Consider the following 14,739-nt stretch of genomic DNA (forward strand, 5'->3'; position numbering starts at 1 on the left):
TCTGCCATTGCTAATTGGCGAAACTCGCATCCCAGCTGAAACCCGAAATTGGATTTCCAGAGCATTGTTTGTGCGTTATCCCGGCCAGTATGGCTGCGTAATTTTGGAGAATTCTAATCTGCCCCGAGTCCCCAGCCAGCCGGGTTCATTTGCACAAATCGAGGCTGCCGCCCAAGTCTGTGCCTCTTCTCGGAACTCCAACGGAGTCCATATGCCAGCGAAAACTGGGCGTCATATTTCAAGGCAATCGGAGGCCGCTAGAGCGTCCACGCATGCGTCGTTGCCCCAGCTTCAGATTCAGACTCAGCTTTGAGCTTCGCCTTCTGCACAGCTCATCCCCATCCCCATCCCCATCCTGATCCCCATCCCCATCTCCATTTCCACTCCGACTTGTGTGGATGCTGGAGCTCTGAATTGATGCGCCCGGTGCACTCACAATTAATATTCGACTGGGCCAAGGAGACGGTAGTTGGCAGCGCGGCCAGAGATTTCTCTAATGCCCGCCCGGTTTTCAGGCGCTATCACTTGATTTATTTTCTCTTTTAGTGTCTTTTATTTTATGATTTATGCAGCCACTGGTCCACCAGCCCTGCACCTCACTCCGCTGTGCTGGAGGTGGTGATCATCATCATCCCGGAGCGTCCCTGGCTGACTGCAATTGTGCTGCTCGTCACGTTCCTGACGACGTCGATCTGCTGACTCAGGAGCCCCCCGCGAATGGACAAGTGGCAGAAATAGACAAAGGCGGCGTTAACGACAATTGCGCACTAATTATCGCCTCATGCGATGCGCCGGGTTGCGGAGCGCATTGGGACTGGGACTGAAAAGCATTCCTGGCGGGCGTGAATTGAATTCCCTGCATCATGGCCACGACGATGCTGGTGGTGATGAATGGCTCGAGGATTGCCACCTGTCCGGTGTTCGATGGTCACTAGTAACTACTTCATTTAGAAACGAATGGCTCCGCACTGGTACTGGGGCTGGACGGGTCGCGAATTGATTTATGGCGCTGGAAATTAAAGTTGCGCACACTTCTGCGTGAGTTGCAGGAATGCAGCCCGCTCATTAGCCGGACAATGCGTTGGTATTTGGGTTAGCTGCAGGGCGTTATTGTCCGTCATGGTTACTAACGGCGCTGGCCAACACGGAAGCGCTGCACTCATGAAAATAAATTCTCAATTTAAAATTAAAGACTTGGAATCAAATAAAAAGTTTTTGTTTTTCTTTTCCTTGAAAAGAAGATAACTTGATAGAAAGAAAGGTATATTTTATATTTCTGTACTTTTTCATTCAAAGCGCTTTAAAACTAATGGACTAGTTTTCGTAGAAAGGGACAGACGGACAGGGCAAGAATATATACAGGGTGCGCCATATAGACAGGACCTAATGAAATGTTGAATAACTCCTCCATTTTTTAGCCCATTTTGGAAAATAAACAAGATTTATTTAAGGTATAGAATGCCATTTTGCAATTCACTCAGAATACAATATCGATCAAATGACCGCCTTCATTAGAAACACAAAAAGCGGCCCTTTTTTGGGCATTTCGCATTGTATTTGACAACATTTCGGGCGTAATAGCAGCAATTTCCGCTTTGATATTAGCTTTTAGTTGTTCAATAGTCGAATGGGTCGCGGGCGATTAGCTACAGACCCGTGTTCAAAGAAATTTTTCACCAAAGTACGAATTGTCTTGGCGGAAGGTGCCGTATGTCTCCCATATTTCTTACGATAGGCACGCACAGTTTTCACAATTGAACGATTGCTTTCGATGTACAGCGCTACAATTTCAGCCCGATTTTTTGCTGTGAGTCGATCCATGTCTAAAATGGCATAGGCTGACGTTTCAGAATCTGGCTGGCTTGTCAAAATAGGCTGAAAAATGGCGGAGTTATTAAACATTTCAATAGGCCCTGTCTAGATGGCGCACCCTGTATACTTCATTGGGTCGGAAACGCGCTCTTTACTGCGTTGTAAACTTTTGACTAATATTATACTACCCTCTTTAGTTTCAGGTGATTGGTGTAAAAACCTTTTTCCAAAGAAGTAATAAAAGTGAATCTAAAAAGTTTGAGATGCCAATCCTTTTCATCATATTTTAAAGATGATTATATACATATATTGAGTTCTACCGAAATATCTTCAACATAAATTTCATAGATATACAGCTGCAGGATATTTTTGTAAAAAGACAGATCGGGCTTAGAATATTTTACTTCTTCTTACTCCTTCATAGACGAATCGTTAAGATGCACTTATAGGGGTATCCCTTAATATTTAAGGTAACTTTTATTTGTTTAAACCGTTATTGTTTTATATAATCTAGGAACCAACATTTTAAACTTTGTACATAATGAAAAAAAGACAAATCAAATTTTAATTATAAAAAAAACATAATTTTCTCCTTCCTTTTAGAGCGAACCTTTTTCCACAAAACACCAATCTATTATTCATTGCCCAGTTGGTACATATAAAGGTTTGCCAAACCGAAAATTTCCGTTAAGTCCACTACCAAAACCGCACAAAACATGCGTCATTTTGCCAATTATAAAATGTTGTTATTACATTTAAAGTGTGATAGTAGTAGAAAAAGTGGGCGTTTGGTAGTTTACCATTTCCCCATGAAGCAATTTGTAAATAAAACGCGGCAAGCTTTTATTTAACAAGAAAGGAAAGCTTACTTCGGGCGGAGCCGAAGTTGATATACCCTTGCAGAATACTCTGTAAATTATATTCTCCAATATTATTCATAAGGAGCATTCTTAATACTCATAAAAAATCCCAACTTCCTAACTTGAAAAACACCAAAGTTATGGGCATTTCCAATCGTTCAGTAATATGGAATTTGGTAGCTCGGATTGATTGGCCAAATATAAAACCCATAGAAAATCCCAACTTCCTAACTTTACAAACACCAAAGTTATGGCATTGCCGATCAATCAGTTATATGGCAGCTATAGGATATAGTCGGCCGATCCTGGTCGTTCCGACTTATATACTGCGTGCAAAGAAAAGAAGCTAACTTCCGGCGGAGCCGAAGTTGATATACCCTTGCAGAATACTATGTAAATTATAATCTCCAAAATTATTCATATGATGCATTCTTAATACTCATAAAAAATCCCAACTTCCGAACTTTAAAAACACCAAAGTTATGGCATTTTCCATCGTTCAGTTATATGGCATTTATATTTATTTTCTTGTTATTGTTAACAGAACAAATGTAACAGAATTAAAATCCAACTTGGACAAATATTTTGAAAATGTATGCAAAATATTTTTAAACAGAATTAAAAAAATTCAAGTTATGGCTAAATTGAACTTTTTAAACTCCGAGTCCCAAAATTTGTATTTATTGTCAAAGTTGTATTAACAGTAGCTAGGGTTTAAGAAGTTTTTTTTACCACATTTTTTGAAGTTTTTGTTGTACACGGCGGGACGAGACACATTACTTCTATCTTCGGTTGCAATCTAAAAGAAGGCGACCAGATCGGGATTAAATTCGTTTGCACGAATTTCTTTTAGAGTACAAAACATCTTTTTTATAGCCTTGTTTTCAGACTATATGCTCATCCCCAAAATTGAAGGTTTAAAGCCTAGTATGCTGATCGAAAAACAAGTTTGCCAGCAGAAAAACTTGAATATTCCCAGTGTGACAGACGGACATGGCTAGATCGACTCTCCTGGTGATGCTGATCAAGAATTTATATACTAATAATGTATAACTTCACTTATAATACCCTTTGCAAGGGTATACAAATAAATATAGGTAATATAAGGTTTATTTTGTAGTTTGCCCAAAAATGTAATACCACTTATTGTTGAGGTTTAAGACGAAATTTTATTCAAACTGATATTATAATACTCTCTGTAAGGGTATAACCAGATAAAAAATACCAGGCGAAACGTAATTTACACCTTAAAAAATTGCTACCAATAAATTTGAAGTGTTTTTTTATCGGGAGTTCAACTGCTGCGAAACTTTCATCACTGGATAAAAGTGTCGATTTAATTGTGTAAGCCAGTGTAAAAGGATTCGGCCCGGTCACACACTGGATTATTGACATAAATACAAGAATCAAACCACTTCCTTTTTAACAGCTTTTTGGATGTTAACAGCCTAGGCCACGTTTTAGATGACTATATATAGTCTATAGACTATAGTTCTACTAATTTGGTCGATTTGGCCTTTAAATTGAGAAAACATTCAGAAACTCAGGCAAAATTTAAAAAATGTAACATCTGTTCGGATGAAATCACCGTTAATTTAAGTAAGTTTTTAAAAAACCTGAACTTTAAAGGTATTTTCGGCGTCTTTTCCTGTTCTGATTGTTCTTTAGTTTAGAGCGATTTTCTTTTTGGGTTCACTTTCTAATATTAAGAAAAATTAGCTTATCAAGTCAGTAGTTCACTTTGGCATGTGGAACTTGGTTTTGTATCCATCATTTTCATTTTATTTTGCTTCTGACATGTATTCAGGTATTCAGTTAAATAGTATCTTGACCTCACCATTGCATTGATCAGCCGAGAATACTTTGTTGCCCAAAAAGAAGGTATTCATTGTCATTCTAGGCCTTTCCCCCAAATATTTAATTTGCCTCGATTCTTCCAGTTTTGACTATCTGACAAACTTCAGTGCAGAAAAACACAGTCATTACTTCCGATACCGAGCCCGATCACCAATAGGGAATCGAAAAGAAGCTTGCAACACGCAGCTTTTCAATTAGCTCACATGCAACGAGTGCTTGGAATTTGAGGTACATGCGATAATTTTTAAATTACCTTAGCAATTTTCCACATACAGTTGCGGTCAAAATAATACAACCGATCATTGATTGCTAATTTTTAGATAGACATCATTAACGTTACATAAAATTACATCCCTAAAAAAAAGAGTTTTGCAGCTATATTGATTTCTGAAGACAAAACTTTTTTGGAAATAACTTAAAACTGTGCTGCTTATGTTATTCGGAATATAATCGAATCCAAGCACAACATAGCCCGTAACCAAAAGTGAATGCGTAACCGCTTGATTAAGCAAAGTAATATTTTTTAGTACCAGACGTATCAGAAAAGTATTGATTTTTAACGGTTTAAGTTGTAGCCAGCAGAGATAAAACCATTGAGATAATAATAAAATCTATTATGGTTTGGCCTATTTTAGGAAACATCTTTAAAATATGTCAATATGAAGTAACCAGACCCAGAAAAAAGCGGATTAATTTCTATTATTTTGACTGCAGCTGTATGTATGTGGCCTATTATCTGCGTTGCTCGACACGCGAAAAGCTCTAGACTCAAAGTGATCCAATGCAAATCAGTTACCAGTTTGATTCGCCAACGACTGGTGTGTATTTGCTAGGGGGTTCCACCCGAAGTGGGCCTGTGCTAATTAGCCACTTGCCAAGAGATCAATGGAGCGTTGGCCACGTGTCCTCCGCCGACGGCGTGTTTGCTCAAGTGAGCCACGTCGCAGAGCAGGATGCAGGGCGCCTGGCCTGCCTTCTTTCCTGCGGGTGTCAACGCATTTCACTGCCGGGTTATTCAAGGCGTGAGGATCTGTTTGGTGTCGATTGCCGTTGTTTTTTAGCTTCTGCTGCCAATTAATATGACATTTAGGTATTTTCAATAGGCAGCTGAGAAAAAATGTGATAATGTGAGACCTGAGGTAAAAATTGTACTCGCTTTGTCATAGAACAAATATGTTTCTGGAATTACCTTAGATTACAAACATGTGTCATCTTTCTCAGAAATAAAAAGCTGTCACATTTTGGTCTCCCTACAATAAAAAAAAATCTATTACATGACTTACTGTTTATGCGTTATTTAGCAATTGAACAAATTTAATTTCGCTTTAAAAAAAAGTTCGCTTTAAAAATCCCACAAAGCCAAATCAATTATAATATTTTACGGCTTTGGCTTGTCAAAGTCGAATTCCTTTCTTCTTTCAGTTATTTTTATAAGCGGATGGCAATATCCTGCATCTAAATTTATATTTTTATGTAAAACAGTATGTTTTTGATCGTCAAATATATGTAAAATCTGTGTAGGTAAGAATCATAGAACAAAAATCGATCTCATAAAAATATAGTTTTTAGTTAAGAAAACTCTGCAAATTTTTAATAATTTATTAAATGGATCGAGATTCATTTTTCGAAATTGATGGATGCCACCCACAGAGAAATATTAACAACACATTATGCATTTGATTTATTATTAGAAGTCCATCTGAAAATGTTTTCTCTCAACCAGTGATATTTAGTTATAATTAGAAGGCGATATCGATGAAAGCCTAAGCTTTGGTGCCAGATTCAGCTGTTTGAGAAAAGTCTTCCTCTGACTTTCCACAAAAAAATTTCTCCTTGTTGGTTTCACCGGAATGGATTGGCAAGTTCATGACACCACTGTTGCCCACGTGCGCCCACATTTGGCGACAACCCGCCACAATATCAGGTTTTGGCTCATGTTGTTTCTGCGGCAACTGGCAACAGGTTGTCGCTGCGGCCGATATCCTATTTCAAGTTCGTTTGACCAAATGGGGTCCAAAACGGAACGAAACGAAACGAGCGATGATAAATAAAATAAAATAAGACTTGCTTAAAATCCGTCCTTTCGACGGTTAGGTACATATTTACCCAGCAATTGAAATGGTAAGTTCAATTTGTAAAAAATAAGAACAACAGGTAGAAGGTAGTGTTAGAAAGGAAGATAAAATTAGCAAAAAACCAACAAATGGAATTTTGTCGGGATCTGTAAGGTATGTACATATGTAATTGAGATTGTAAATTACACAAGATGTGCGCCTTACTACACGCCGGCAAAGAAGACGAATTCTTGAGAACAATGGGAACTCTTGTCCGGGGAACTTATCTTTGCAAAAGGCGAAGTGGCACACTGATGACTACTTTGCATCCCTGACCTTTCTCGACAGGCCGAGAGATAGTCGAAGACAGCTTCTGGTTTTGAAAACTAAATGGTCTTTGGGAAGGGAATCCATTGCAAATGCACTGAACCGATTGTTTAACCATTGATAGACGATGACACGCAGAATGCGGGAGTGCTGTCAGCTAAAACTAATTGGACACTGTTGTGTTCTCTGGCGCTTGATTGCTAATTATTTATCTTTATAATTATAATTATTTTAATGTAGAAAATAAGAAACAAGAAAGAAAGCTAATTTTGGCAAGCCGACTCTTATATTGTCTTACAGCTATAACAAAAATGATTACCAATAATGACTATAACGACTTTATCGTGGGTGACACAAAAATGTCTTCACTTGAAATAAGGCTTATATTTGTATGTAAAATCCAAGCAAAAAAATTCACGGTATACCTCAAATTAATGCGAATGTATTAAATAATAATGAAGTTATGTCGATTATGCGAAAATTGTTTGGATTGTTTATTGGCAGCTATCGTTTTATATTTATTTATTTATTTATTTAAAAATATATTTACTTTACTAGCATTATCCTAATTTTATAAGAAAGCGCTATGTATATAATTTTGCAAAATAAATCGACAATTCACCTCAGAGTTAAAAGTTCGGTTATCCTGCGCAGTGGGATCCCCTGATTAAAAAACGACACACAGCCAAAATCATATCTTTTGAACTAGAGATAATTAAGTATTATTCAACCTACAAAACAAGTGCTTGAATCATAAAATACGACTTATAGAAACACATTTATAAATTGTCAAAGTCTAACTAAATGTAAAAAATGTTATATTTAGCTTTTAGAGTAATTTTTTAAAACTATTTCCCATTTTTTTCTTTACAATATTATTTGTTTTCAATTTTATTGAAGTATTTATCACAATTTGTAGAGGAAAGTATATCGAATATACTATTCATAGAAAAGAAATAAGTTTATTATATCTTTGCCATGTGGGGATTCATTTGTAATTTGTAATTTTAACTCGGAAGTTATTTAAAACTACTATATAACTAAACTATCGAATCATAATCGTAACAATAAATAAAGCAATAAATAAATTTCGAAAATTTCGATCGTTCCAATAAGAGCTATTTGATATAGTCGTCTTATTTTTATAGAAGAGAAACCGTATTTCTAAAATCTTTTAAAATTGCTATGTTTTGGAGTATATGCGTATATGTTAAGAAACAACGATGTTATATTTTATTTCCATTTTTCCGATCGTTCCTATAGTGCTATATGATATAGTAGGTCGATCCGGCCCGTTTTGGCAATATACTACCTGTAAAAGAAAGAAGGTGTTGGAATGTTTTATTGAGGTGCTAGTTTGCGTGGAAACGAACAGACGGACGGACATGTCAAGATCGACTCGCCTGGCGATGCTGATCCATAATATACGTACTTTAGGTGTCGAAAATGTCGTTGACTCAAATTAAAAAAACTATGATTAAACAACTCGTCACTACGAGGACTATTTAGAACTAACATAATATGCTCAATTTCATCTGTGTATAACTTTCTAAAAACAAAAGCAAATTCGCCAGAAAATTTCTTTATTTCATGGCGTTTTAAAGTGGTGTAACTTGTTTCTTGACTTATTATTGACACTACAGGATCAACAGCTAAATCGACGTAGCCTGGTCTTTTTGTCTGTCCGTATTGGGAAACAATTGTATTTTAAGTAACTACTAATATTTCAAAATCGAACATTCTTCAGAAAGTTATTCATCTTTGGTAGTTTTGGCAAATTTTACATCTATGTTCTGACCACAATTTTTTTTGTGGAAAATAGTCGATGATTAACGTGTTCCGCATAGTCGAGGACTAAATTTCATACATTTCTGAACATAAACTCAATTAGAGTACAATTCAAATCGAATTTAAGATCTAAGCCGACACTTAACCTTAAGTTCAAAAAAAACCAAATTCTTCCTTAATAGTGACTGAATTTTTCTTTTTAATAAGCTAAGAAGCAAGAATTGTGATATTTAATAAATGTGCTCAGGCAACAGATATGCGTTTGCGGAGAGTTGGTATATAGGTTGCACCTCAACAAAGACTGTTGCATGCCACATAAGAGTGGCAAAGAGAAATGCGAAACGTTTTCATCAAAGCGAGCCAAAACAGGCGGAGGAGAGAGATTGGCGGCAAGTGGCACTTATCGTGCATACGCCAAGTAGGAAGAAGAAACAGCAGCGGGCAAACGCAGCGGAATTAATGGACTGTAATTACGTATTGCAGTTGCACTGGGTGCTGGAGTTGGCTGTCTTTTGTATTCTAAAGAAAATTAAGACCTAAATTTGCCTGTGCAAAATTTACGACGTGTTTACGATGGCTCAAATTATTGGTTGCGCTAATGCGTTACAGAAACGCGAACTTAATTTCCGCTTTCTGTGCTCCCGGACTGGTTATCAAGATCTCAGCCACGGCTACAGCCCCTTCCTCCAGTGGAGTGTGGTGGCCAAGAGCAGGAGACTCTGTGTCAACTGTCAGAGCTTTAGGTTTCGAGTCTGGAATCACAGCAAGGGTTTAGTTCAAATTTACAGTGATTGGTTTTTACTTACAACAGTGTAGGTAATTTGTAAATTTTCGGTGAAATGGAATTGGAGCGTGAATTGCCCACGGACGATGCCTCTATGGAGTTGGATGGGGCCGAACCGTGGGGCGAGGTCAGATCGTCGGACAGCCTGCTCACTCTGAAGCGGAGTTGGAGCCAGGAGACGGTGACACCATCCGGCGACGAGATGCATGTTCCACCCGAACTCAGCTTGGACGATATTCACCTTGGTCTGCTGGTAGAGGTTAGTACGGCCACCTGGCGAGTTCGGTAATAAGAAGTCCAAACCCTCAGAAGGGTTTAATCGAGTACGACTCACTGGACCAGACCTCCGACGAGGACGAGGCAGGGGACTATTCAAGGCTTTTGTCCAGGTCGACGGACCGCGGGGGAATCGCGGAAATAGTCAAGGAAATGCGAAACGAGTTCATGGTCAAGTTGAGCTCCAAGGCCAAAAGCTTTAAGGAAATCCTGATTAAGGTATGCATGTAGGTACTTTTGCGAACTAGAATAACACTTCAGTGTGACTCTGACAGAGGGGTATGATGGAGCAGGAGGAAGACGCTCCTGTCCATAAGCATGAAACCCAGCTTGAGGATGAAGCTAGGACTGAAGATGAGTCAGAGAGGCCTACATTTACATACAGTGCTGGCAAAGAGGCAAGGGAAGCACCAAGTGAAGAGGTCAATCGGAGCGATGAGATCACCCAGCTCACCAACGAAATAAATCAGTTCACTTCTGGCATGGACGGGGATTCGGATAGCGCGGACTGGGTTCATTTCCGGGCCAACCTGCTGAAAATTCATAAGTACTATGTGAGCGTCCGTGAGCCGGAAAAAAATGAGCCTGCGTGTGCAGCCGATATACACTCCGTAGTCCAAGCAGCCAGCATGAGCGAGCCTTTGCAAGACATCAGAAGTCGGGCCAAGAGCCTCCGAAGAAACATCCGAGGTCTCGAATGCAAGATGCTCACCCTGGACCACTCCTTCGAGGACTTCTGCGACAAATTCAACCGCAGCTTGATCAGCAAGGAGCGAGTGGAGCGGGACATGGTGGTGCTTGCAATGATGCGCGACGGAATCGGTCGGCGGCTGAGCCAGATGGAAGTGGAGTTCCGCAGGGCCAGGGAGGATTTGTTCAGTCGGGGCAGAAATCCAGACTATCAAAACCACCTCGTCCTCCCCGCCCACAAATACATTGATTGGGAAGCATGACTGTGTTGGGTGTCGTTAGAGTGAGCCCTTGTTCGTATAAGCTAATCGCGTTTTAAAAATCTTTGAGAATGTTGCTAACTTATACTTCTGAATACACATTTTCTTCCAACCATCGTACAAAAACCATGTATTGCGTATTTCTCTTACATTAGGGATCAAATATTTTAGCTAATTTGGTTTCTTAATATTTATAACTTTATTTTGTTGAGTAATCGTACCGTATAAAGTAGATACAGAATTGGTACTGAAACTTTGTAGGGGTACTTGCTTGATTTGGTTGTTTTATTATATTAAAATTTGATAAGTAACAAGAAAGGAAAGCTGACTTCGGGCGGAGCCGAAGTTGATATACCCTTGCAGAATATTCTGTAAAATATATTCTCCAAAATTATTCATATGATGCATTCTCAACACTCATAAAAAATCCCAACTTCCTAACTTTAAAAACATTAAAGTTATGGGATTTCCAATCGTTCAGTTATATGGCAGCTATAGGATATAGTCGGCCGATCCGGCTCTTTCCGACTCATATACTACCTGCAATAGAAAGACAACTTTTAGGAAAGTTTCAAGCAGATAGCTTTAAAACTGAGAGACAAGTTTGCGTAGAAAAGGCTCGTTAGCGAGTTATGACTTTCGTGATTCTATTTTTAATTTTGTGATGAAAAACGTCTTTTTTTAAATGACACTTAATCCACCCTGAAGAACAAGTGAGCACACGAAACTAACGAATATGTAAAACATGAACTTAAGAAGGATACTCAGTTGCAATTCGTTTCAGGTTTTCCACAGACCTTGTGATACCCTTGCAGAGGGTATTATAATTTCAGTCATAAGTTTGCAACGCTGTGAAGGAGACATTTCCGACCCTCTAGATATATATATTATTGATCAGCATCCGGCTGTACCCTCTGCAAGGGTATAAAAATCACAAGCAATGGTTCTTCGGCTTTTACTTTTTATAATTCTTTAAATATTTTATTATTCGGCTATATTTGCGACAAGACTGATTTCTTGAAAAAAAAACTTTCAAACCGTTTTTTTTATTTTTTAAAAGTAATAAAATGATGACCTTTTTTAAAAAATTATCCTAAGAAAAGTTTAAAAGAAGAGGGTAAGACCGAGTTGTCACTACAACATGTTGTCATTTATATTAATATCATGAATTTTAAAGATGTGTCGATATACATATATGCAATAATATTAAAATAATTAAACAATAAAAAATCAAAACACAAAAAATTAAACACAAAAAACTTTATCAAGCAGCAAGCCTTAGACATGAGAAACTACACGATTATTTTGTGAAAGACCGATAAAAGTTTGGCGAACCAAATCGGCCAATTACTTGGCCAGTACTCAAATTTTGAAACTTCATCAAAAATGAGTGTGCTATTATGGTCTTATTGTTAATCAGCTGGGTTGGTTGAGAAATAGATCAAATTTAAAAATCTTATTTGCGGAAAAGAGCCTTTGTTCTCCAGTAACTTGGCAAGACAAGTCATCCGGTGTAAATTAAAATTCAATACAATTGAAATTGATTTTTTTATAAATTTACTGATAAATGTTTGATAATTTAAAGTTCATAGATGCAAGGCGATTTTTCTGGCATTTTTGTTGGAATTTTTGTTCATTTATGATCTAAGAAATACTCCACTCTAAAAACAGACTCTTCAAAGTTAAATTTGTTTAACTTTTGGCTTGGGCATGACAAACGTTCACCCAAAGTTCATAACTATAATCGTCTGATCTCTGCCTCTCCATAGTAAATCATAGAGCTCTAATAGGAAAGATTGAAAAGTAATAGAAAAATCCGCATAATTTAGATTTTGTGGCTATTGACGCGCTAAAACAGCATAAAACGTCGAGTCGTGTCAAGTGTTTTCGTAGACCCAATTTTTGTGACACCCAACATCTGGGTCTGAAACTTACATGTGTTCTTACATATATCCAGACCGAGCATTTTACCACCACCTTCATTTTAGTTTTGTGGCATCACAAAACTTCCTTCCTGTTGCGATATAATAAATATAAATGTAACTTTCTTAGCCTAGGGTGCCTTCAAGACGTTTTCAATTTTTTTTAAATCAACTAGAAACTGATGCTGTCAATGTTGTGGGAGGCCCATTATTAAAAACAATGTGCAAAAGAAAATGTAGTTTCTATTATTCACATATTATGTATATTAATATTCATATATACACCACTATATAATACAAAAAACTGTCGAAAGCTATGTTTTTTGTGAACATCTCATGAACGATGTTTCGACATTTTTTTGGGGTTTCTGCGTGTCTAGATTACAACAAAAAGTTGTAAAATAGTGTATTCCTCGGATCTCTTAGGTGTATAATGTAAGATGTAATTGAATAGATTTATTGATTAATGTTTTTTGAAAAATTATTGATTTAGATTTCTGAATTTAAATTCAAATTTGATGTATTGCGCCTAAAGTTCTGAAGTGGATTTCCTGCAAGCCAAGAGTAGAGATTTCATCGCGCCCCTCTATTTGGCCAAGCAACCAACTGACTCAGAAAACCAGTTCCGTTTTAAAACCAAAACAAAAGATTTTGTTGTTCTCTTTTGCCACTCGCGAAAAGTAAAAAATAAAACACAAATAATAAATAAAAGTAAAACCTGTCCACTACGCAAATATGCAAAACATTGCGCGGAAACTGTGAATCAGGCTGAGAAGTACGAGAACGAAAATAAAAATAAACAGGCGCATAAAGCAAGAAGCGCCCGAACTGCAGAGCAGAGCGAAATAAAACCAAACTGCATTCCGAAAACTCAGTCAAATGCAAAAAAACCAGTGAGGCAGCTCGCAGCACGAGACAACTCTAAGTTCGAACTTCTAAAAAGGGCAACAAAAACAAAACGATGTGAAAGAGTGGACCAAAATCAACCAAAAAGAAATCCGGTTTCGTTTTCAATCAGCACTAGGGCTGGGGAACGTAACGTCCCTTTGTTGTGCAGCCTTACATATTTATATGTAGCTTCGTTTTTGCGTTCTGCCATTTCCTCGACCTGCGACTGAGTGGATGCACAAAATGCAGGGGGGTGCTAACGAAAACGTAGACCCACTAGGATGTATTGCCCGGGAGACGAACTTGAAATTTAGATTTCGAGAGCAGCCGCCAGCGGAGAGCAAATGGTGGAAAGCTCTCTCCAGGTATTCGCCCTGCTACTGTGTTGGTCAGAAAGAGCACACAGAAAGATTTCACACGAGCACTACTGCAGTTTTTGTAAAGGAAGGTGTGGGCATGAAGAGTCAAAGTCTTATTGATTTTCGCTCTACTTCATAAGGACACCAAATCGCATGCGATTTCTCCCAACTCGTGTTTGTAATCGACAGCTTGAGCAATGCCTTCACGATTGGACTCCCAGAAATTAGCATTAATGTTCACTAACGACAAAATTAATTATTCGTTTAATTTAAAATATATAAAATACATATGTATATACATATGTTATGGAACGAATGGGTCTTAATTTGATTCCACTTTGTGTTTAACCCGTAACAAAATCTTGTGGGCAGTCTAGATCTATAAATTGCGATTTCAACAACATACGATTTAACAAGAAGTAAATTCTTGAGATATCACAATTTAATTTTCTTTAAAAAGTAATCAATTAAAAGAACGACACAATTGATCTCTACAGTTTTAACACAGAAACATTTAGCACACGCCATCATTTTTAGAATTCAAACTCTTACATCTAACTTATTTTATACTTATTCTATCGACTTTTAAAACCATTGAAAGCGGGAGCGGCTCACATTTTTTAAGGATATGCATCCTCGGCCAGATGCACAGGAGCCAAAGTTCGAGGTCATTGCATCATCAAAAGCTCCGCTCTCAGCTCGTTTCGTTGGATATCTGAAAAAAGTTGCAAGGCAAAATTAGCAGAGTAAAGAGAAATGACTAAAAAGTGAAATCCGTACAAACTGACAAAAGCCTTCGGCGAGCAACAAAAAGCGATTGCGGTTTGCGCAATGCTTTCTGCTGGCTTGGTTGGTGGGGTTG

At 37.8% G+C, this 14,739-nt stretch overlaps 1 protein-coding gene across 2 annotated transcripts; it reads left to right on the forward strand.

Moving 5' to 3' along the window:
- The first annotated feature begins 9,449 nt into the window (after positions 1-9,449).
- Positions 9,450-10,837, forward strand: LOC108041536. Of its 2 annotated transcripts, none has more exons than XM_017119463.2 (3): positions 9,450-9,741; positions 9,792-9,977; positions 10,034-10,837. In XM_017119463.2, the coding sequence occupies exons 1-3, from the start codon at positions 9,538-9,540 to the stop codon at positions 10,709-10,711; spliced, it is 1,068 nt and encodes a 355-aa protein (XP_016974952.1). In that variant the 5' UTR covers positions 9,450-9,537; the 3' UTR covers positions 10,712-10,837. The 2 variants fall into 2 exon arrangements, with proteins under 2 accessions (XP_016974952.1, XP_016974953.1); XM_017119464.2 differs by having other exon boundaries at positions 9,795-9,977.
- Positions 10,838-14,739: the final 3,902 nt, after the last annotated feature.

The sequence above is a fragment of the Drosophila rhopaloa genome, unplaced genomic scaffold, assembly GCF_018152115.1.
Source record: "Drosophila rhopaloa isolate 14029-0021.01 unplaced genomic scaffold, ASM1815211v1 contig_164, whole genome shotgun sequence".
NCBI classification, from domain to species: Eukaryota; Metazoa; Arthropoda; class Insecta; order Diptera; family Drosophilidae; genus Drosophila; species Drosophila rhopaloa.